Below are 26,013 nucleotides of genomic sequence, written 5' to 3'. Positions count from 1 at the left end.
CACTAAACATATAATTAATCATTTTCCTTTCTCACTGACCCAGAGTTTAACATACCAGTTAAATTCAGCTTAGGAATAGGCAACGGTTCTGTTGGCACAGGGTGGTATGAAAACAAGGTGAACATTCCCCGTCCTACTGGGAGAGCCATAGTTCGCTGGCACAACTGGAGCAATCTGTAATTAAGATTAAAGCCATCATGTGAAAAAAATTTTAACAGACAAACGAAAAAACTGGAATGCAATCTGTAGTGAGTTATTTCAAAAGCAGCAGTGCTGTGAAAGTTGAAGCCACATCAAAGTAAATCCCTACAAAGATGTGGGTCAGTCATCTAAACACGGTTATTCTTCTTCATGCTCTGACTCCCATTAGAGGGCTTCCGCTAGGGCTTAGCAGGGAAAGCATCCTCCTGCCGATGACGGAGCGGCAGGGTCAGTCCTTGGGTCGGGAAGCTCCCCTGGAGGTGGAAATGGCAACCCACTCCAGTATTCCTGCCTGGAGAATCCCATGGACAGAGGAGCCTGGCGGGCCACAGTCCAAAGGGCTGCAAACAGTTGGGTCTGCCTGAGCAACTATGCATGCACTCCCATCAGAAACTCTAAGAGGGAGACACATTCCTTCTTCTGTTTCATATTCACTTTGAATTAAAACCAGCTATTCTCCCTACTCTCCCTAAGTATTCAAAAAGAAAAACCTAAAATTCTTCTTTCAATAATGCTAACCCACGACTTAGCAACCGAACTGAACCTTCTCAGAGGAAAATACAGGGCGTGCTGGGTTCCTCACTGTGCTGTTGCCAGTGTAGCTGGGACCCTCCTCTCACCCTCTTTGTGAACACAGCCCTAGTGCCCCCTCCACGGCCTGCACACGGGAGAAAAAGAAAGAAGTCCCTGTTGTGGAGGTGAGTGGATTTCATGCTGTCCCCAGATGAGCGAAGTCATTTCATCTGCTCGATGGCCAGGATTCACGGAACTAATAGCACCATATGCCAACTATGTTCACGGTTAAAATGGCTTCTATAGGCTGTGTTTTTGTTTAGTCAGTAAATCGTATCTCACTCTTTGTCCATGGGATTTTCCAGGCAAGAATACTGGAGTGGGTTGCCATTTCCTTTTCCAGGCTATACTCTGAAACTAATCCACCACTTTTTAACTTGCTTCTATGTTAAAATAAGTGGCATCAAACAGAAGTTGTGGAAGCAGGAGCATTTATAACCAGGAAATACTACAAGCTGTATCTGAAGACACAGAAGTATCCTTTCTGAGGCTAACAAGAAGCTAAAACTCTCTCTGCAGACACAGCTGTTCACAAGCATGCTCTCTCCCTTACTGTACATACATATACCTGCTTTTCTCATTCACTGGGGAGGAACACTTCACTATCCTAAGATGACTCTTTAAGAACACTGCCCCACAGTAATTTGTAATCAGGGAAATTTAGAATTAGGCCAGAATGCTACATCCCATAACATTTTTAGCAGAAACAGAATACATAATCCACAAAATTATAATAATGAAAACAAAACCAGTGTACCCCTTCCATTTAAGATGCAGCTGATTTTAAGAGGCATCACTATTTCATGACATGCTAAGAGAGAAAAACCACTGCCAACTAAACTGTAACACCTACAGACATCCCCAGACTGACAGATAATCTGATTTCAGAAATGGGAAAAGGTTAAAAAAAGGGATCAGCATCACAAAATCAATGACCTCGGACAACAAAAATGCCTGACGGCTCTGTGCTCTGCGATGTACCCAGCAGTGCTCTAAGCACTAGGCAGAAACAGCCCACTAGGTTCCTGAGCAGCCCTGTGAGGTGTGAATGAATGCTACAGTCATGCCTATTCCTCCAGCTGAACAAACTGAGGCAGCATTCAGAAATTTTTTACTTAAATTCCGGCAGCTGACGTTTGCCTTCACCTGTTCTCTTTTTCCTCGATGAACTCGTGGTCACTGAGTTCTGGGTACTGCACCACATTGACGCGGACAGGATGCGCACTCTGGAGAAGCCTTCGCACGTCCTGCACGCGTAAGTCTTCGCTCCATATTAACGACATCACCTCCTGATTCATGTCATTCATGCCATCATCTTCCTCCTCTGTTTCTGTTCCTGAAGGAACATCTGATGAGAGCACCTGAGTAACAGACTTGGTTGTAATACTAACTTAAAAACCAGCCAACGCACATTTGTTGAACATAAGAATGCACAGGGCGAGGTGCCCAGTCTACATCAACGCAAACAAAAAGTATATGCCAAAGCAGGGCTGGCTTAGGTTCCCAGGCATACGGGACTCCTACCTAGAAATCTTTTTTTAATTGTATTGCCTACTTGGAAAGATTCTTTACTCAGCCAAGGGGAAAGCTTTCAACTTAGAATAATAGTCAGGAGGCTAATCTCACAGAAGGGAATATTCTAAATAAATTATAAAAAATCAAGCTATATTCTAAATATTCTGAAGAGGAAACATATTACTGGCAACAGAAGATTAACTCCACACAATGTTACTAAAGAACCAACACCAATTTAAATACTGTTTTAATTAGCAGAAGCAGAAGAAAATAACCTGGAAAGGTATCAACCAAGGGCTGGAGGAGGCCAGACTAACACTTTCTCACTTCCGTGCTTTAAACAGAATGGATCACGGTTGGTTCTCACTTTCTTTGTCTGTCCTAAGTGTGTTCCAAGTGTGCTTCTTAAACGGAAAGGAATTAAATGCAGCAGAACAGGTGAGGAGAGTCAACTGCCTGCTTGTCGTTCTGTCCTCATAAGCTCAGCACGTGCTTTACCTTCCCAGGCCAAACGGTTCAATCAGACTTCAAAACCGAAGAAACAGCAGAAACCTTGTTTTCTCACAGTTTTCTACTCCTTTCACAAAAGATTAATTCCTAGACGAAAGGCTAAAATCTTACAACATTTAATGTGGAAGCAACATTAACCAGGAAAAAGAATACTGGAAGATATGACTAAAAATCAGTCTGACTTTAGTTGCTAAAAATGTATTAGAATTTCTATGGAATATCTAATTTTAAAAGAAACTATTTTCCAATTGGTGAGTCAGCAATAAAATATAGACCCAAATAGCTGATAAATTTAATTTGAGACGAGTTACAAAATGTAACCTCAAGTAACTGGACAAACTGAATTTAGCCAGAATTCCTTAAAGTGAAAGTGAAAGTGAATTTGCTCAGTCATGTCTGACTCTTTGTGACCCCATGCACACCAGGCTCCTCCGTCCATGGGATTTTCTAGGCAAGAGTCCTTCTCCAGGGAACTTCCCAACCCAGGGATCGAACCCAGGTCTCCTGCATTGTATATAGACGCTTTACCGTCTGAGCCACCAGGGAAGCACTTAAAAGGACATATAAATACAGAAGAACGATTATCAGTATCATTTAGCTTTAAGACTAATGATGGTCTCATTCACAGTAACAAAAGAGGTCTAAATGCTAACAACTTAATCTTGGTTGAGGGAAAGATAATCATTTTACTAACAAAAAAATTTTTGGTTTTCTGTTTAAAATAAGACAAACACTAATTCGCCTAAAACTTCTTACTTAAGTGCAGGTTAAAAGATAGACGTGGGCTTCCCTGGCAGTTCAGTGGTAAAGAATCTGCCAGCCAATGCAGGAGATGCGGATTAAATCACTGGGCCAGGACAAACCGCTGGAGGAGGAGATGGCAACCCACTCCAGTGTTCTTGCCTGGAGAATCCCATGCACAGAGGGGCCTTGTAGACTATAGTCCATGGGGCCGCCAACTCAGCAGCAACTCAGCAACTAAACAGCAGTGGCAGTTAGTTACTAACGTGATACAGTCATGGTAGCTGCCCACTGACTCAAGGCAAAGAAAGGTGCAGGTAAGACAGAGCATTCACAGAATCTATTTCCACATTCAATCTACAATGAATAAAATTTATCCTATTTTAAAGCATATAATCTGATACATACACTTGCAAAAATTCTTAAAGGAAAATGGAGGACAGCTCTACTCTAATTCTACTGAGGCTAAAACTGAACATGGACTTTCCATGGTGATACTCACAGATTTTCCTTTGGGCAAGTTTCCTTCACAGGCCTGCTTGGAAAGATCCTGACGTCCAATCAAGAGGCAGACAGCTTCCGGCCAGTCTGAAGCAGGCTGCTCCCGACAGTGATAAATCGCATCTCGGATGGGAAGAGCTATTCCAAAGGGAAGTGTTTCCAAGTCTCTTAAAGTGAAACCTTGAGACAGAAGGAAAAGAGAAAATTCTTCAGTCAGACTTAGCCACTGGCCCAATTCTCTGAATGAAGTTAGTAAACTCTAGCCTAACAAATAGCAATAAACTGATTGTATTCATTCTGCTACCAGACCAGCATCTTGACATCAGTCTTCTTTAGGGGGGAAAAAAATTCCTAAAAACTTTAAGAAAAAAGCACAATCCAATAGGAAAATCAAAGGACAAAAAGACACTTCCCTAAGGGGAACACAAATGGTCAATAAACATACGAAAAGACACTCTGTCCAATGAGTGATCAGGGAGATGCAAATTAAAACCACTAGGAAAGGAAAATTCATACTCATCTGACAGACATATATTAGAGTCAATTAATACCAAGTGTTGACAACTACACAGAGCAACAGTAATTCTCTTCCACAGAGGATGGTGGTGTATACGGAACCAACCACCTTGGAAAACACAGCGTGTATAGTCAGGTTCACCCCTACAGTCTGTCAGTAGCCACACAGAAACGTGCGCACAGGGAACAAGGACATAAGCATTAAAATGTTCATTAGCAATCATTCATTATGGCAACAAATGGTAAGGGAGGAAAGAGTCCAGTTTCCATCATCAACAGAATGGATAAATAAGTTGTGATAGATCCAAGCAATAGATTACATAGCAGTGAAAATGAATGAATGACCTTCTGCTATGTGAGTCAACATGGATAAATCTGTCAATAATATTGAGGAAAATAAGGTAGTAAAAAACATACTTATATCTACACCGAGTTACATAAAGTTAAAAAACATACAATACTAAGTAATATATGAAGGTGATAAATCAAAAAAAATGACAGACGGTAACAAAATTTAGGATGGGTGCTGCATCAATGGTTACCTGAGGCAGTAAGGTGTGTGAGAGAAGGATATCAAGGACTAGATCCACAGGGCTTTCTACTACACTGACAATGCTTTATTTCTAATAGTGGGGAACCAGGACATCAATGCTCATTTTACTATTATTCTCTAAACACATGTCATGCACTCTCTTGTATATATACCATCTTTCATTAGAAAATTTTTCACAGCCTCAGGTTAATTTTTTCTGAAATGATTTTCTAAATTTTATAATATTTTACAGTATTTATTAACAGAAAATTGGTTAATTACAGAGATAAAAATGTTAGCTTATTTGAGAATGACACTTACACTAAATACTATGTAATATACAAATAAACAGAACTCATCCAGTATTTTTCAGCATAAGTATCTTATTGGTAATACTACATGACAATTACTGGAATTTTCAAGGAAGCATAACAAAAAAAAAGAGTGAAAAACTCAAGTCATTTAGAATATTCTCTAAATAAGAACTCAGAAACCTCTTGTAATATTCATTAAAGCACTACTTTCTAACACACTATTTTATAACATCCTCATTTTTTATGTTTTCATACTGTTAATATTTTTAAAACATTTTAGTTCATTTTTACATAAAGTTTTGGTAGTTTACTCAGCTTAAATCCCAAAGGCACAATCTTTAGGAAGAGAGAATAAACTCTTTGCCTTCCTTTCCCTTGTCCCAGGTGAATCTGCCTCTTGGTGCATAAAATCCCTGACCTGCATCATTCAAAAGCATACTCTAAGCTATATACACATAACTGAGATTTTGCCAGAAATAATCATTTCTGGTATCTGAGTATTTAACAGCTTCAAATCTGAATGTGTAGTGATTAGCATTCTCCATTCTGGGGCCACTCTACAAAGCCACAGCCTCTACTGGTCTCAGAGGAAAGACAAAGATTTTCCACCCACCAAAGGAAAAAAGGCTGGTACCCAAGATATCAGTAGAGGGAAGCTGTGAGACCGTCAGGCAAAGAAAGGGTGGCTCGGGGGGGCCATCATACAACCCTGTGGGATCCTTCTGTAGAGCTAGAGGCCCTGCCTTCTCATGCTTCCCAGCTCTAGTGAGCTCTGAGGACACAGGGCCTGGTTAGGAAAGAGCAGTCCAAGGAAGGGATTTCAAAGACACATGAAAGGTAACAAAGATGGCCTTACCTACATTAGTCATCCAGACAACTAATCTCTCAGCTAGGCTAGAAACCGACGTAGAATGGCTGAAACTAAGCCTGCAAGAGAACAAACACGAGGTTATTAAACAGGAAGCCGTGAAACAGACAATGTAAAGGCACAAACTGAATAAAAGTCACCTGCTCTCCTCTTGTTCTGCTTGTGGCTTCTGGGGTGCTAAAACAGAACAAAACTTTATTTTGATAGTTATCCTGGTAAAGAAAGCACACAACATATAGAAGACATTTGGAAAGAAAAATTATAGATAAAGAACTCCTAAAAAACAACAAAATAAGCAGTACTCTGGCAGGTTGGAAAGAATGATCATTTCCCTGGGGCTAAAACAGCCCTTTTTAGACATACTGAAAATGTAGTTTGTCAGATTTTTAGTAATCTTGGTCTCTGAAAGTCAGCTGCGGACTCAAGACTAGAACTGTGCGATTTTGTCACCTCTAAAATGAAGCAAGACACAGCACCTGAAGTACACTTAGAAAAGTTTTAATTTTTTTATTTCAACTCTGATACTGACATTTATAAAAATTTGTCTGGGGAAGCCTAATGTGAGACTGACTTACCTATACTTATTCTGGATAAATACTGTGAGGATTCATCAGAGAGAGAGCTTTCGTCACCAAGTATGTAGAGTGCAATACTCTGCATAAGGAGAAACTTAACATTATTTTTTAAACTCTTGAGGCATAATCACAGACAGGAAAATTAGCCCATTTTAGATACAGAGCTCTGGTTTTGACAAACGTTATACAATCATATAACCATAGTCAGGACACAGAATGCTTGTATCACACCAGAAAGTGCCCTTGGGAATCACTGGGAATAAATAACGCTTCTTTTTTCTCTTCCTGTATTTTGCTTCTTCTTCAATATCATGCAAATGGAGTCACAGAACATGTTGTCTTCTGTGTCCTATTTCATTAACTCAGCACTTTGGTGAGATTCATCCACGTTACTGTATCAGCAGTTTCTTTCTTTTCACTGCTGAGGGGTATTCCATTAGAAATATGTACCAACCTCTGCTTATCTACTTACAAACTGGTTGACATTTGCGTCATTTGTGTTGCGTGGATGCTGAGTCCTTTCAGTCATGTCTGACTCTTTGCGACCCTAGGAACTGTAGCCCACCAGGCTCCTCTGTCCATGGGGTTCTCCAAGCAGGAACACTGGAGTGGGGTGCCCTTTCTCCTCCAGGGGATCTTCCCGACCCAGGGACTGAATGCAGGACTCTCATGTCTCCTGCACTGGCGGGTGGGCTCTTTATCACCAGCGCCCCAACCTGGGGTGAGGTAAACCCTAACTCTCTACTCCTCTAGGCCCTTCTCCACTTCAGCCTCCAGAGTTCTCCTTTGAGTGTTTGCTATTACCACTAAGACCTGCACCTACAGCTTTTTTTTGGAAAGAAAGTGGCAGCATGATCCTATTAAAATCTCAGCACAATGCTGGAGGGTCTTCAAGTCCTAACTCTAAACCAGTACAGACACTACAAATGATAGGTTCCTGAAAGTCGCTGACATCGTATCTAAGAAAGATATGATATAACACGAATATCTGTAAGTTGACTAGTGTAAGCTGGACACGGAACACCTTTGGGTTATTCATATATCTCTGGCTCCCTCTTGGGTAGCTATAACACTGAGTCTACCCCATTTTAGCAGAGCTGTACAGAACCAAAGTATCTGGTGAATTCACCTAAATGTTTCCACATAAGCAGCAAGGAATGAAAAAGTATTGAGCTGTTCTTAATACATTGTGAATGGACTGAATTGTACACTTAAAAAAATTAAAATAATATTATGTTATATATATTTTATCAGTTTTTTTTTTAAAAAGCAGAATCACCATTCTGCATGTCTATTTCAGAGCCATGGCAGGTACTAAAGCCTCTCTCAACATGAAGGAAGCAGAACATAGAGTAAAGGAGAAGCAGGTGGGGAGCAAGGACATTTATCTAGTCCAGTGATATCTGAGACAGGAGACAAAAGATCTGGTTCTCCTACAAGCCTGGGAAAGCCCCATCTCAAGAAAGGTCCACAGAAGACCTCTCGGCAGGCTGCTCCAGTATAAGGGGACCAAGGGACATTACTGTGAAGGAAGTTACCTTTACTGATGCCCTTTGGCTCTATCTGAATCAGCTCTGATCTTGGATTAACTATGTATTAATAACGTGAGTTAATTTTTTTTAATAAAAATTATTTCATTAAAAAAATTCAAGTAGGATTTTTTGTAGCTATGGATAAGCCGATTATAAAATTTAAAGGAAAAGGCAAAGGAATTAAAATAGCTAAAATAATTTTAAAAAAGAAAAGTAATGGAAGAGTCACACTAACCAATTTTAAGACTGACTATAAACCTACAGTAATCAAGAGTGTGTGGACCACAACACAGACCAACGGACTGGAATAAAAAGTCCAGAGACAGACCTACAAATATGTCGTCAACTTATTTCTGAAAAACTGCAAAAGAGAAAGAACAGTGTTCCCAACAATTGATGTTAAAAAAAACTGACCATTCAAATGGAATAAAAATCTCAACATAAACCTCACATCTGATTTTTAAAAAATTAACAAAATGGATCACGGATCTAATTATAAAACATGAAACTGTAAAATTTCTGGACAAAAACAGGAGAAACTCTTTCCGACTTGGATAATGAGTTCATAGACATGATACCAAATGCACTATCCATACAGGAAAAAGTGGATAAACTGGCTGCAGCGAAACTAAACAGTTGTGCTCCACAAAGGAAGCATTAAGAGAGCAACAGGACATGACAAGCCGCAGGAGAAAATACTTCAAACCCATGTATCTGACAAAACCTCCTACGTAGGCACATTCAAGATATCACTAGCCATGAAGAAAATGCATATTTAAACCACAATGAGTTATCACTGCACGTCTATAAGAATGAGAAAATTTACAAATCATGACAATACCAAAAATGGACCAGATTGCATGCAGGGAAATTGGAACGCTCACACACTGATGGCAGAAATACAGATACATGAAACAGATACATGAAACTAATGAATGCTTCCTTCTTGGAAGAAAAGCTATGACAAACCTAGACAGTGTATTAAAAAGAAGACACATTACCCTGCCAACAAAGGTCGTATAGTCAAAGTCATGGTTTCTCCATTAGTAATGTACAGCTGTCAAAGTCTGATGATAAAAAAGGCTGAGCACCAAAGGAAAGATGCTTTTGAATTGTGATGCTGGAGAAGACTTTCGAGAGTGCCTTGGATTGCAAGAAGATCCAACCAGTCAATCCTAAAAGAAATCAACCCTGAATATTCATTGGAAGGACTGATGCTGAAGCTGAAGTTCCCATACTTTGGCCACCTGATGCGAAGAGCCAATTCATTGGAAAAGACCCTGATGCTGGGAAGAAGGCAAAAGGAGAAGAGGGTGGCAGAGGATAAGATGATTAGATAACATAGCTGACTCAGTGGACATGAGTTTGAGCAAACTCTGGGAGACACTGAAAGACAGAGGAGCCTGGGGTGCTGCAGTCCATGGGGTCGCAAACAGTTGGACACAACTGGGCAACTGAACAGCAAACAATAACAGAGACTCTGAAAAACAGCTTACAGTTTCTTAGATATATTAATCTTATATATACTTGCTATATGGCCATCAATCCCTCCTCTGGGTACCTATCCTAGAGAAATGAAAACTTTTGTTCACACAAAAACCTAGACATGAATGTCTATGGCAGCTGTATTCATAACTGCTTAAAAACTGGAGTCAACTCAAGTATCGTCAATGGATGAATGGATAAACCAATGTGATATATATATGCACACAATGTATAGCCAACGCTCAGCAATTAAGTGCAATGAACTGCTGCTACAGCAATACTTGAATGAATCTCAAAAGCAGGAGGGAATTTTCTGAGGGGGTTGATAGAACCATTCTGAATTCTAATTATGGGAGGGATTACAGGAACTCAACATTTATTGAAATCCACAGAGCAATACACAAAATGGGGGTGGGAGTAATTTTTCTATATGATAATTTTTTACATTACATTGAAAGTTAAGAAGAAAAAAACAAACAAGTTTGGCAACATACTGAATACATACCAAGACTACAAGTCTGCCTCGTTCACAGATTCCGGGGAGGTAAGGATAGGGGGGCACTCCTTCCCCCTTCAGACAGGAGCTCACCCACTGATAAACACTAGGTGGCTCAGGAGTGAAAAATGACGGGTACTGCATAGATCCTGTTTGACCTTCAGAATTAGATAAATGTTTATAAAGATGCAAGTATACACTAAAACAATACTGCTTAATTCAAAGGAAAGGTAATCAACAATCCCCGTCATTTGAAGACAATCAGAGTAACATTTTTTCCATATTCTCCAAAATGCTGCATGTTTTCTGTCACAGTAAGTATCTGATCACATTATAATATGTGGAATTTAACTGACTAATATTTTATCCGATCCTGGATGGAAATTTAGCGAATTCTTATGTTCAAGGCATATTAAAGAATGTCACCAAAATTTTCTGCTCTACCTCTAATGATGAGAAAAGACAAGACACCCAGGATTCTGCTCTGTTTTAACAACTGGGCCCCAACCTTGAGTCCGTTTAACTCAGGGTCTAAGACAACACAATGGCTATGAAACTGTTCTGTGTCTGTACCGTTCAATATGACAACCACCAGCCCCATATGACTGCTGAGCACTTGCAATGTGGCCAGGGCAACCGAGGAGCTGAAGGTTTAATTAACTAAAACAGCACACAGTGGGCGGTTACTAACTGGACCACACAGGACAGCAAAGCATCCTTGGCACTGGAAGCTCTCAGCTTTTGCAAGGCAGAATCTTGGGGATGAGTGAAATCCCCCCCACCCCACCCCTGACACTGAAGAAGCTATACTACCAGTCAGAGATCAAACACTACAAACTAAAATCTGCCTGGTGGAAAGACACTACCCCTGATTTAGAGGTTAACAGGAAGAAATATATCCTCTGCTATTTACCAAGAAAAATACAAGCAAAGGGCGGTATACTGTTGAGAAAACCTTTAACAGCAGAACACTTACCTTGGTCAATTGTGCACACTTGTCCAGTAGTTCTGACAAGTGTTGGGTAGTCTCTATAGTAATGATCTACGTAAGGCTCCAATTTTAAGTCCCTAAAACAATGGAACATATAAAAGGAATTAACAAGCAAGGTATTACGGTATTCTCCTCCCAAACAGTTAAGAAGACTCATCAGTTGACCTTCTTTATTTAAAACATTTACTTAGGAGAAAGAAGACAACCACACCTAGAGTCTCTGCATTTTATCTCTGGACTTTAAAGTGCCTAGTATGACAAATGCAACCGAAACTCCTTCTGCTAGATAAATTTTGAGGGTAAAACTGCTGTGAAAACTGTGGTCCAATTTCTCCTCTGTTAATTTGTTAGCTATGCGATCTTCAGGAAGTCAACTTTCTGAATCTCAGTAATTTTTCTTCTAGAAAATGGTGGAACACCAGTCAACTCACCCTCAAGCTTTTAAGATTAAATAATATGTATGAGAAATACCTTATAAAGTGTAAAACATTATACCAATTTTACGTATTTCGAAGAGCCATGATTACGGTTTGAAAATCATTTCATTACAAAAGTACCTTCCTCATAGTAATGCCTTGTCATTAAGAGAAACTAACCATCAATTAAAACTGTCGTGTCTCAGAAAATAATTTCAGTATCTCAAGGAAGGTAACATAAATTAGAAAATATACTACAACCTTAACTCAGAGGTTGGCATTTTAATTCAAACTTAATTTTATCACCAAGGGTCACAAAGGCTCAAACAACACCTAAGTATAAACATTTTGAGTTCAGTGCCAAACACAAGGTGCTAGAAAAGACTGTTGAAAATACCATCAGAACAGTCTTATTGTAGATCCACTACAAGAGCCTGAAAGACAGGGAAGACCAGACTGGGGCAATCAAGGACCAGCAAAGAGAACCAACATCTAGCAAATGGCACCTGTTCTCAAAAACAAACTTGAGAGGCTCCCCTGGTGGCTGAGTGGTAAAGAATCTGCCTGCCAATGCAGGAAACATGGGTTCCATCCCCGGTGCAGGAAGATCCCACATGCTGCGGAGTATCTAAGCCTGTGCGCCACAACTATTGAGCCTGTGCTCCGGAGCCCAGGCACGCAGCTACTGAAGCCCACACACCTATAGCCCAGGCCCCACAGTAAGAGAAGCCCGCAGAATGAGAGGCCTGGACAGCAAACAGAGAGTAGCCTCCACTCGCCACAACTAGAGAAAAGCTCAAGCATCAACGAAGGCCCACCACAGCCAAAAATAAATAAATAAATTTTAAATGGTCCACACCAAAAAATATATATATATATATTTTTCTCCTCAAAACTTAAGCATGTTTCCTCATCACTGGAACAGGGACTGTAATACCTACTTTGACAATTTCTACATGTAAAGTACAATTTTGTTAGTTTAAACCCTGACAGCTCAGTTGGTAAAGAATTTGCTTAAAACACAAGAGACTCCAGTTCGATTCCTGGGTTGGGAAGATCCTCTGGAGAAGGGATAGGCTACCCCCTCCAGCATTCTTGGGCTTCCCTTGTGGCTCAGCTGGTAAAGAAACCGCCTGCAATGCGGGAGACCTGGGTTTGATTCCTGGGTTGGGAAGATCCCCTGGAGAAGGGAAAGGCTACCCACTCCAGTACTCTGGCCTGGAGAATTCCATGGACTCTATGGTCCATGGGGTCACAAAGAGTTGGACACGCCTGAGCAACTTTCACTTTCAAACACTATTTGAATCTAAGGCATCATTATAACAACAGCAGGCGTCATCATAGACTTTCCACCACAATCATGGTGTCAAAATGAAAGCCAAACAGGTTATCCTCACTGTGTAACACACTACTCTCATGCCTTTTCCACTCATCTGAGGACAAAAAGCTGCAACCCCAGCCTGACCCACAGCCCTTACACAATGGATCCCTTCAAACAGTTCTGTGGCTTACGGAAAATGCTCCTTTTGGCTAAGAAGGCAGAATTCAGAAATTTATTTGCAAGGTTCCTATCTGACGTTCATGGCCAAGAATTCAGTCATCTACTGACGTGGAAATTTTTCATCTATAAACGATATTTACCTTGCCAACTGGACGAGAAGTTCAACAAGTGAACGAACCCCTTCTCCCATTAGAGTGTTCAACTTGAGTTCCTCATAGACCAGGTGAAGAACAAAAAAAATTGCAGGTATGTGAGTGAATAGAAGTGTAGAAGAGTCCAAACTGAGATTCTGGGAAAAATCCTCATCTTTCATCTGTGAAACTTCCAAAGGACTCAAACACAAAGATCTGTTCAAGAGATGAGACTCAACATTCTGGTGGTAGTCTGAATTTAGTAAATATTCCCAGTCCTAAGAAGAATAAAAAGGATATTAGCTTTCTAAATAATTGTACTGTCACTATTAAAAAAGAAGATCAAATTCACTTAAAAAAACTCAAGTTCCATTTTCACATTAAGTTGTTAACATTATTTTAAAAAAAACCCCACAATGCTGAAAAATTACTACCAATACCTAACAGCTAAGTCATTTCCAAGTGCCAGCAATAAATATTAAGACAAGCCACCTTTAAAAATCACTTGAATCATACCCTTTTAAAGAAGAGACTTTAGTAGAAGAATTCTACTGCTGAAGCCGAGATTGAAAGAGAAAAATTTAAGATTATTTTAGGCAATGTCTCATGGGCCACAAAAAAAGGAAGCCTAGAAGTGTAGACAGGCAGGTGTAGGGACCACTACACTGATTTGGGTTTGGGTAAGAGGAGAGATCTACTTGAATCCAGCTGATACACATGTATTTCCATGTTGACAAGAAGCTGAGGCTAGTAATATACCTAATAATCAACTGAATTTTATATTTGAGCTGGGCTACACTTTACAAGTATTGAGTCTATTTTAGTTTCTACTTTTCTTGGGGACAGTCTTGATCCCTGTCTCCTGTACAGTGTCCTGAACCTCCGTCCATAGTTCATCAGGCACTCTATCAGATCTAGTCCCTTAAATCTCTTTCTCACCTCCACTAGATAATCATAAGGGATTTGATTTACATCATACCTGAATGGTCTAGTGATTTTCCCTACTTTCTTCAATTTAAGTCTGAATCTGGCAATAAAGAGTTCATGATTTGAGCCACAGTCAGCTCCTGGCCTTATTTCTGCTGACTGTATAGAGTTTCTCCATCTTTGGCTGGAAAGAATATAATCAATCTGACTTCAGTATTGACCACCTGGTGATGTCCGTCTGTTGAGTGACATTGTACAGGAGACAGGGATCAAGACCATCCCCAAGAAAAAGAAATGCAAAAGAGCAAAATGGTTGTCCGAGGAGGCCTTACAAATAACTGAGAAAAGAAGAAAAGCAAAAAAAGCAAAGGAGAAAAAGAAAGATATACCCATTTGAATGCAAAGTTCAAAAAAACAGCAAGGAGAGATAAGAAAGCCTTCCTCAGCAATCAATGCAAAGAAATAGAGGAAAACAATAGAATAGTAAAGACTGGAGATCTCTTCCAGAAAATTAGAGATACCAAGGGAAAATTTCATGCAAAGATGGGCTCGATAAAGGACAGAAATGGTATGGACCTAAGAGAAGCAGAAGATATTAAGAAGAGGTGGCAAGAATACACGGAAGAAGTGTACAAAAAAGATCTTCACGACCCAGATAATCACGATGGTATGGTCACTCACCTAGAGCCAGACATCCTGGAATGCGAAGTCAAGTGGGCCGTAGGAAGCATCACTACGAATAAAGCTAGTGGAGGTGATGGAATTCCAGTTGAGCTATTTCAAATCCTAAAAGATGATGCTGTGAAAGTGCTACACTCAATATGCCAGCAAATTTGGAAAACTCACCAGCGGCCACAGGACTAGAAAAGGTCAGTTTTCATTCCAATCTCAAAGAAAAGCAATGCCAAAAAATGCTCAAACTATCTCACAATTGCACTCATCTCACATGCTAGTAAAGTAATGCTCAAAATTCTCAAAACCAGGCTTCAACAGTACATGAACCATGAACTTCCAGATGTTCAAGCTGGTTTTAGAAAAGGCAGAGGAACCAGAGATCAAATTGCCAACATCTGCTGGATCATCGAAAAAGCAAGAGTTCCAGAAAAACATCTACTTCTGCTTTACTGACTATGCCAAAGCCTTTGACTGTGTGGATCACAACAAACTGGAAAATTCTGAAAGAGATGGGAATTCCAGACCACCTGACCTACCTCCGAGAAATCTGTTTGCAGGTCAGGAAGCAACAGTTAGAACTGGACATGGAACAACAGACTGGTTCCAAATAGGGAAAGGAGTACATCAAGGCTGTATACTGTCACCCTGCTTATTTAACTCACATGCAGAATACATCATGAGAAATGCTGGACTGGGTGAAGCACAAGCTGTAATCAACATTGCCAAGACAAATATCAATAACCTCAGATATGCAGATGACACCACCCTTATGGCTGAAAGTGAAGAATTAAAGGGCCTCTGGATGAAGTGAAAGAGGAGAGTGAAAAAGGTGGCTTCAAAATCAACATTCACAAAATTAAGATCATGGCATCTGGTCCCATCAATTCAGGGGAAATAGATGGGGAAACAATGGAAATCATGACATACTTTATTTTTGGGGGCTCCAAAATCACTGCAGATGGTGACTGCAGCCATGAAATTAAGAGATGCTTACTCCTTGGAAGAAAAGTTATGACCAATCTTGACAGCATATTAAAAAGCAGAGACATTACTTTGCCAACAAAGGCCCAATCTAGTCAAAGCTATGGTTTTTCCAGTGGTCATGTATGGATGTGAGAGTTGGACCATAAAGAAAGCTGAGCGCCGAAGAATTGACGCTTTTGAACTGTGGTATTGAAGAAGACTCTTGAGAGTCCCTTGGACTGCAAGGAGATCCAACCAGTCCATCTTAAATCTGTCCTGAATATTCATTGGAAGGACTGATACTGAAGCTGAAACTCCAATACTCTGGCCACCTGATGCGAAGAACTGACTCATCTGAAAAGACCCTGATGCTGGGAAAGACTGAAGGTGGGAGAAGGGAATGACAGAGGATGAGATGGTTGGATGGCATCACCAACTCAATGGACATGAATCTGAGTAAGCTCCAGGAGTTGGTGATGGACAGGGAGGCCAGGGAAAGAGTCGGATACGACTGAGTGACTGAACTGAACTGAACTAGTTTCTACTTGTGATTTATTGTATTGTGTTGAGACAGTCTATGGTTGTATTGTATACAGTTGTATTGTGTTGAGATAATCTATTGTTTCTTCAGAACTTGGAATTTATTGGTGTTTCTATCAGGCTTAATACAGTGTATTATTCTAACTTAAAACTCTTGCAATAGACATAGAACCAATCATAAAAGTTAAAAATTTATAAGTCAGACAACCAAAATAAAAAACTCTTCTCAGCAAAAGATACTGTTAAGCCACATAGTGGGAGAAAATATTCCCAAAACACACATATAACAAAGAACTCATATCTAAAATATATAGAGAACTTCTTTAGATCAATAAATATTTTTAAAATCTTATTTACACCTGAACAAAAACTTCACAAAAAGATATGTAAGTAGCTAATAAGTATGTGAAATAGTGCCTAACGTGATGAGTCATTTTGGAAAAGCAAATTAAAACCACTTAGAGAAACCACTTTGTACACACTCAAATGGTTAAAAGGAAAAAGACTGACAGCAAATGCTGGCCAACTCATATACTGCTGGTCAGAATATAACATGGTACAATCAATTTGAGACCAGCAATGACCCAACAAGTGTACTGCTAGGTATTCATTTAGCCAAGAGAAATGAAAATATAGGTCCACAAAGCCTAGTTACTCAATGTGGGCAGCAGCTTTCTTCATAATAGTCAAATAATGGCAATAGGCTCCATATACATCCACAGAAGAATGAATATACAAACCATGGTACAGTCATACTACTGTCTCAATAGGAAGGTACAAACTACTGACATCGGCAACAACATCAATGAATCTCAAAAGCATTATGCTGAATGAGGGAAACTTTATACCAAAGACTACATACTATATTATTTTACAATATTAAGTTTTAGAGTTGGCAAGACTAACATATGATAGAAATCAAATCAGTGGATGCTTCTATTAAAAATGGCTCAAGAGAACTGTATAGAATCACGGAAATGTTTTGTCCTTAAGAGCAGTGTGGATTACACGAGTGTCTATTTGTCAAAACTGATCAAACTGTAAATTTAAGATCTAAGCATTTTATTTATGCAAATTATACTTCAATTTTAAAAGAATGTGTTGAAACACAAGAATATACCCATGGGATCTGATATGTTTGAGAACTTAAACTAAAGAAACACTGCATAATAAATGTTCTCATTTAAGGTGATGAGTTGGCAGTAAAACATCTATAAACTCAAATTTATATCACAGCATTATGTATGTTTTAAGATGATCATTAAAGACAAAAGTAAATAAACAATCACAGAAAACTTGACAGGCCCTATCCTTCAAAATAACTGCCATTTAGTATTAAAATAAGCAAAAGCTGTTAAAAATATGTACAAATCAACAGGAACACCACAAATATGGGGGACTGGTACAAGTACCCACAAACTAATTTGTATCAGCAAGAAAAAACAATGCTTACATCATCAGATCCCGTCTCAGAAGGCCTTGCCTTTTTGGGTGCAATGACTGGGGAAAGCGATCCTTCAAAGTCAAACTGGAAGATAACCCCAAAAGAGAAGACAAAAATCACGTAAATTTATCACTTACAACAGATCAACTTAAAGGACTCAGCGATCAATTCTACCAATTACAGAAACTGAGGAATGACATGAAAATTCATTTTCTCATCTGGAAAAACATGATACGAACACCTTTCTTCTAGGGTCATTGTGAAGATTAAATGAAATCATCTATATAAAGCATCCAGTCTGGCGCCTGGGCTCATAGGTTCTGCAGCAGTAGCTTCCTTTCCTCCCCACTTCTCTCATGACATAGATCTTCACTCCATTCGTAGAACAAGAACTATTAGTCATATCCAAAATACACCCAGTCTCAAAGAATCAACCCAATGTTAGCCAAAAGTCAGAGCTAAGCAAATACACATTTAGAGACATATATTTAGAGTCTGTCTATAGTGACAGCCCAACAATTCTCTGGCAGAGATGGGTAGCTACTCTCCAAAATCTGAGTTCTCCTCTTTCTTCTTGACCCACAGCCAGGCTGCAGTATCCCGGCCCTCACAGTGAGATGTGGCCCTGTGACAGTGACTATGAATGAGAGTGGATGTCATCGATGCCAGACTAGTTCATGACACCCTCCCACGCATGCTCCCCTATGCTCTATTCCTCGCATCTGACTGGGTGGTGTCAACTCTAAGGTGATCTTTGAAGCCTCAGGTTGAAGAGGACAGATGCTCCATTAGCCTGGGTTCCTAATTAAACCATGTGGCCTGTTTACCTGCTAAGCACTGTTAAAGGAACAAGATACACATTTCTGTTGCGTATGCCACTGTATCTTTTAATGGCTTTCTGTTATAATAGCCTTTCCTAATACAGTTACATAAAAGCAGTTTTCTAAAAGTTCAGCCTAATTCAATCTTCCCTGGCATAACCTTAGCCCCTTCTGCTACTTTGCACAGGCACTGAACTATCAGTTCATCAATCATAACCATATAAATGGTAATGTCTATTTTCCTATGTTATAGAAACCTACGTATTTATCAACCTTATTCATCTGAAAGTTGATTTATATATAAAAACTAAACATAAACAGCAATATTTAAAACTGAACATTTAAATATAAAACTGAATAAAGTTAATTTTTAAAACTGATCAAAAGAACTGGTTTTCTTATGAAGTATTCAAATAAAACACAGCCCAAGAAAAAGACAAAATACTGTATGATATCACTCATTGTGGAATCTAAACTATGACAGAAATGAACCTACAAAACAGAAGCAGACTCACAGAGAGAACAGCCTTATCCTTGCCAAAGAACAAGAAAGGAGGGAGAGGGGTGGACTGGGAATTTGGGGTTGGTAGATACAGACTATTACATTTAGAATATCAAAATGGCAAGGTCCTACTGTATAGCACAGGGAACTATATTCAATATTCTGTGATAAACCATAATGGCAAAGAATTTTTTTAAAAGAATGTATTAAACACACAAAAACTGAGCCCAACTTATACACAATATTATCAAAAAACAAAAATGACAAGAGTAAAATCAAAGCAACAAATGAAATGATTTTACGTGAAACTTTAACCAAACACAGCATGCATACACAGACACAATCTAAGTCCCACAATCAGAAAGAACACCCCTGTTGTGGTTATCAAACTCATTAAGACCTGGAGTTACGGGAAAGAATAGCGGAAACTGATACAGATACCTTTTTGTCACACATATGGATGTTTTATTTTCATTATTTTAATATGTCACCGCTTAGCCAACCCTGTTATATAATCCTGTGGATCACTGACCTTGATCTATCATAATCTCACTATAAAATATTCATTTATCTGCCCTCTCCTGGGACAGTCAATTCAATGGGAGGAACTATCTTGTCTTGCCTAATGCTTATCTGAAAAGCCTGGCTTCATGCCCACAGCAGGGACTCAATATCTAATGAAAATAAGAGCATCCCAAAGGACAGAACAGTTAACCTCAGATGCAACCACTCAGAACCTGTGAACCAAAAAGAAACATCATCTGGCCCAGAGCTGTCATTTAACATCAGTAAATTCAGGAAGGCCCAAAGAAATTCCAGAGTCACATAGCTGGTCATTGGCAGAAATTCTGTACTCTCTACTCTCCACCCTATTACTTAACTGACAACAAAAAGGATATATCTGGACAAAACAAATAAAAACCATTTGCCACTGAGGACCATTTCATCCTGAGCTTTCACTGTAAGGACAACCAAGACAAGGTTTAACTATGCAGTCATCCAAATAAATGTCAAAGCAACTCAGTCTCAGGGCTCATTTCCTTGTTCCTTCTCTTAGGGCTACCACGCAACAAATTAAAGAGTCAGATTCTTCTTTACAAAAGAAAAACACAGCTGCGTGCTTGGTCCTCTTTGCAACAGGAACCATGAGGGGGCTCTGGCCCTCTGCGAGAGAACGAGGCACAGCGATGTGGATTCATCAGGTCCTGCAGGACAGCAGCACGCAGAAACTACAAGAAGCTGAAGCAGACTTATTCATATGCAGAAATCCTCAGTTTCTGTAAGGCTCAACTCTTTCATATTTAATAAAGAATGGAAACATCTGGACTGAAGTAGCATTCATGCAATTGTTTGGACTAAGAAAACTGTCTATTTTCCCAGTAAAACTTTTCCCAAGGACACTGCAGAAGGCAGTTCTTTCATATGATACAACACATATAAACTCTTAAAAACAATACTTCATTTAGGTGGACAAGGGCTTTCATTCAGCCCATGTTCACTAAGCATCCGTCCTTGCCAGGCACTGCTATTTTCCTTCCTAATGGGAGCAGAGACACACAAAATAAGTAAAGAGGAGAATAAGCGGGAGACAAGGGACAAGTCCAATTCTACACAGAAGAGACACGGCAGGCTGCACTGAAGTGACTCCGGCCGAGGCCTCAGCTTGTTTTGCCTGATGAAGGCATTTTCTCCAGCATGCGCGCATGTGTGCTCAGTCGGGTCTGACTCTTTGTGACACCATGGGCTGTAGCCCACCAGGCTCCTCTGTCCATGGGATTTCCCAGACAAGAATACTGGAGTGGGTTGCCATTTCCTTCTCCAGGGATCTTCCCGATCCAGGGATCAAAGCTGCGTTTCCTGCACTGGCAGGAAGATTCTTTACCACTGAGCCATCTGGCAAGCCTGCATTTTCTCCAGAGGGAAGAGCAAGTGTGAAGACCCTGAGGTAGGAACACGCTTGGACACGTTTGTTCTTGTTCAGGACAAACAATGGAAAGCAGTGTGGTAGAGACAATGTGAGCGAGGCAGGGATGAATCAGAGGTAAAAAAAAAAAAAAAACAACTGGAAAACCCATCCCCATTTACCTATACAGAAATAATAAAAATTCTCTCTGAGTTGGCAAAGGTTCAGCACACCAAGAATAATGTGGGAGGTGAAGCAGGCACTTTTAAATGACACTGGTGAGAATGCTGATTGGACAGTCAGTCCTTTTTGAACATTATTTGACCCAGTAATTCCTCTTTTAAGGTTCAATTCTTGAGAACTGACTAGAGATCTAAAGATTTGTGTACAGAGAATGTTACTCAAATTACTCATAACAAAAAAACCTGATTCCGCAATGTTCAATTATTAGCTATTGGGGCTTCCCTGGTAGTTCAGATAGTAAAGAATCTGCCTGCAATATGGGAGACGTTGGTTCGATCCCTGGGTTGGGAAGATCCCCTGGAGAAGGGAATGGCAACCCACACCGGTATCCTTGCCTGGAGAATCCCATGGACAGAGGAGCCTGGGGGGCTGCAGCCCATGGGGTCACAAACAGTTGGACATAAGCAAGCGACCAATACTTCTACTTTTTCACAATTATGACAAAGCCATATGGTACCCTATAATGAGAACGATAATCGGGGGGAAGGAGGTTGCAGAATTCTTAATATGGGAAATGTTCATTGATATGATGTTTATGAGAAGCAACAATGAAAATGTTTACAGTGGTTATGTCTTAGTATTATTCTTTTTTTAATCTCTCCATTTTCCAAATTTTCCTCAGTAAGCACATATACTTTTATAATGAAGAAAAACAATGATTTTTTTAAATTGATTTGCTGGTATGAAACCCAAATGTATTGACAGGTACAGCTGAGTTACCTTGTAAGTGTGATCTAGAGTGATTTCTTCAGAGTGAACCAGGCAAGGCTGTCCTGGTAAAGATCTCCAGAAGCAAAACGAAAACACAGAGACTGAGGATCCTACCCTGCTGATTTGTGAATAACCTATGAAGGACCCATAACAAAGCTTCTCGGGAGGGAGACGAGGAGCTTAGTTTGTATCACTGACAGACTAGATATTTAGGCTAAAGTACTTTTTTTTTTTTTTTTTGCAGGCTAAAGTACTTTAAATCCCCTTCAAAATTAAACCTTCCTCATACACCAAGCAATAACGCGGAAAAAGAGAATCTGGGCCTCAAGAGAAGAACATTAAGCCATGAGTCAGAAGATTCACTGTAGGCCCAGTTTTGAGCGAATCTCTAGTCTGTGATCTCCTTGTGACTGTTTCTTCATCAGTAAAACCAAGACTACTCCTACTAATCTAAGCATAATTTGCAGCCATGTTACAACGATAAAATGAGAAATAACAGCCAAAGTGGTTTATGTTATAAAAACATGATTCTAATTACAAGTAGAACATTACCATTAAATTAATATTTGACTTACAATGTATAGATACAATAAGCCTTAGCATTATTCCATTTTGATGAATAAGGTATGCCTACTAGTACACTGGTGTGTTACACACTCTGAATGTTGTATTATCAATTATGCAAACATTACACTGATAACGGTGTTATCTCAGGAGGAAAAACGATCATCTGTACTCACATTTCTTGTCCATGCTAAGCGGTCTGTGTTATAACCCATCATGTTCATGAGACAGGTCACAAACAAGTTCCACTCCGAGTGATCGCTGGGCCCTCCTGGGGCACTGTGGACACTGTACCACTTGACAAGCATCTGAACCGCTATTTCTTTCGGCAGAATGAACTTAATTGCTTGCAAACAAGTTTGTACTATTGAAAGCAAAGATTAATTTTAGTATGCTTCCTAGGCATGCATTTCTTTTCCCCTTTTACTAAGGGTTTTGAATCACTGCTATACAAAGGTCAAGCACTATGAAAGGGGAACTGCCGTTAAGGAGCTGGTGGGACACAAACCTGACCGAGCCAGTCACCTGACTCTGAACTTAACAGGGCTTGTGAGAGGTCTCGGAGCAGTGTTTTCGTCATCAATTTTGGGTCAGAAATAGAATAACCACATAGCCCAGGTTACCTAAGACAGAAATGACATCTGTGGCCCCAACAATTATTAACAGCTTCCCATTTTTGCTCTCAAAAATGTCCTAGTTTGGGCAATGAATTAAAGATCATTCTAACAAAACCACACAATTTCTACACTAATAAATTCATATAAAATATTGTTTCAATACTTCAGTAAATATAGAATAATCAATACATACATCCTCAAATAAAAACATTCACCTAGCTTTAAAATATGCTTTAAATGATTAAACATTCTGGTTAACCAAAGCTTTGTAACTTTTCATTATTTCTGACAGCCCTGGTTCTACGGTGTTTTACATGCTGTCTTCAACAGATCAGTCAATACCACGTCATCTCCATCTTTCTTAATGGCTCGACGCCATTAGTATGACAATCAGTTATAGCGCTATGCTGTCACATAGCAACTCCCTCAGGGGGGCAAGACCTATCGCTATGAAGAGGCCTAGGTCTGCTTTTGGCAAGAAATGGCCCCGACCTGCAATGTTTCTGTATACCCACATAATCTCTTTAGAGGACTTTTTCCTTCCCTTCCCAAATCCACTGTTACCAGGGCCCATCCTTAGCAGTATATGCTTTTTCTCATCAATTTTCTATGTGTGTGCACACACAACCAAGGCTGGAATCAAATGAAACCAATGTCAGAAAACCAGATAACCGAGTTTGTCATGGTTCAATCCAAAATCAGTGTAAACCAGATACTGACTGAGGTGCTGAGGAAAGTTTTATCAAGTACAAAACCTTCTGTGCACAAACTATGTGACTTCTATTTGCTCCTGCAAGAGTAAGATTTCACTTTGTTTTCATTTATTTTAACTAATCCATTGGTTGTTTTTATATATTTTGGTTAGGCTTATATTTCTTGAGATCACTGGCTAAATACCCTTTAGAAAAGCAAGGCAGCTCCATACCAACTCAGAATATCGTCTACCATACTGATGAAGAGTACTTCCTAAAATGAGAAAGGCACTCCAGCCCACTTGGCAAATTCGAGATCACAAAATCTGCCAACCTTCTGCACTAGAAGTTGGGTTTTGAAACTAACAGACATCCTGAATTTTCTTATATCACACAGGCATTGTTTTCTTAACTTAACATCTGTTGGCAAATCTTTTCGATTACATGATTTTCTTTAGTATTTAACGTTCAGAAATATTCTCCACCTAGTACTTTCCAAATTGCATTTCAATAATTCAAGCAGACTCTGATTTTATCAAAATACTTCTGAGTGTATTTTTGCTAAAATGTTAAGTTTTCCTCAAAGGCAATTATGTTAATTTCTCAATTATTCTTAACAATCGAGATATTATTTTTGGATTAAAAACCATCAAATATGTGAAAAACTGTTTTAGTTGCTTGGGCTTGTTTCTCAGACTTTCTTGCAAGAGGCGCGTCCACATGCTACAATCTCACTGCACAGCTTCCTCCTCCTGAGAAAGCTCACAGAGGTGGAACCAGCATGCGCTCCCGGGCCCCAGCCTTGGTGCACACACGGATGGGCCGCACAGCGCTCAGCAGCGCGTCACAGCTTCTCAGCGCAGGAAGAAGGCTCATCCCGTGGCTCCAAAACAGCAAAGCGTTTAAAGCCCCAATTGTTAATGTGCATCAGCAATCACGCCAAATCTTTTAAATCAAACTAAGAACACATGCAAGTGAGGTCTGATCCTCAACCATACCTAATTCAGAGGTGGCAATTTCAGGAATAGTGATCCTCACCATGGAGCCATTACTCAGTTCCTAGGGAGAATATGGAAACAAATAAGGGCAAGTGAATAGAATCTGCTCATTCTAAATCTCTGGATGTCTAAAAAATAGCTGATGTTTAACAAGACTGTTTGCCTGTCAAAGAAAAATGCAATAAGATATACCAAAAATAAGTAGTATTTTTTTCAAACAGAACTGAATACTTTGAAATTTCAGACACAATAAATGTGCTTATTTATAAGACATTAACAAAAACTCTTATCTTTAAACAAAGTGCCTAATTTTCATATAGATACTAAGAGTCACCATCACCAAGTCTCACTTTTAACAACAACAAAAATATGTCTATATTAAAATTCAACTGAATGAACAAGTTTTGTTTCCAATACACTTTTTAATAATATAGAAACTTTAGAAAAAAGCTGGATGAAACTACTTTAAAGAAAAATAGGGCAAAAAAATGATGTATTACAAGCGCTTTTAAAAAATCACATGAAATATTTGTTTCCACTTTTCAGACAAAACTCTGCATTCTGACAAACTTTACATGACAGCCATAATTCTTGGAAAGCTATCCTGCCTTTTAAAAATAAATGTGCACACTTACTAGCGTTACCCTATTACGGACAGGGTCTCTTATAGAATGAATGTAAGTCCCGAGCTGTTGGAAAGTACAATCCTCAGTATAGAGAGACTCATGAAGCTTTGAAGAATCCCTCAGTTCTGGAACTGGGGACACCAGAACCTGTACAGGGTCATAAATACAACATGTGAACCATTTTTGAGAAATGAGGATGAAGAAATTACATGTCTTTTTTGCATATGGTCTAACAATTGTACACAATGATTTTACACCATTCTAAGTATAACTAAGTAGCCTGTACCAAGGTCCCCACCGAGAGCAACTATAAAAACTCAATAAAAACAGGACATCTGATCGATGGCACTGGAGAGTTGTGGAGATAACCTGGACTTGAGGGGCCAACA

General features: G+C 39.5%; 1 protein-coding gene across 2 annotated transcripts in view; it reads right to left on the bottom strand.

Annotated features, from left to right (window-relative positions):
- ANAPC1 (anaphase promoting complex subunit 1) overlaps positions 1–26,013 on the bottom strand; it is a 95,440-nt gene that overhangs the window by 47,880 nt on the left and 21,547 nt on the right. For both annotated transcript variants that reach the window (XM_040267537.1, XM_040267538.1), the window contains exons 15-27: positions 25,634–25,771; positions 24,999–25,059; positions 22,868–23,055; positions 17,957–18,031; positions 13,408–13,676; positions 11,336–11,427; positions 10,369–10,517; positions 6,847–6,925; positions 6,412–6,448; positions 6,260–6,330; positions 4,043–4,221; positions 1,921–2,135; positions 56–174 (exon numbers count right to left, since the gene is read on the bottom strand). In XM_040267537.1, the coding sequence (XP_040123471.1) occupies positions 56–174; positions 1,921–2,135; positions 4,043–4,221; positions 6,260–6,330; positions 6,412–6,448; positions 6,847–6,925; positions 10,369–10,517; positions 11,336–11,427; positions 13,408–13,676; positions 17,957–18,031; positions 22,868–23,055; positions 24,999–25,059; positions 25,634–25,771 (1,672 nt within the window). The remainder of the gene's footprint in view (positions 1–55; positions 175–1,920; positions 2,136–4,042; positions 4,222–6,259; positions 6,331–6,411; positions 6,449–6,846; positions 6,926–10,368; positions 10,518–11,335; positions 11,428–13,407; positions 13,677–17,956; positions 18,032–22,867; positions 23,056–24,998; positions 25,060–25,633; positions 25,772–26,013) is intronic.

Source organism: Oryx dammah, unplaced genomic scaffold (genome assembly GCF_014754425.2).
Source record: "Oryx dammah isolate SB20612 unplaced genomic scaffold, SCBI_Odam_1.1 HiC_scaffold_25, whole genome shotgun sequence".
Lineage (NCBI taxonomy): Eukaryota > Metazoa > Chordata > Mammalia > Artiodactyla > Bovidae > Oryx > Oryx dammah.
The sequence above is the reverse complement of the archived record's forward strand: the minus strand, read 5'-3'. Positions and strand labels throughout refer to the sequence as shown.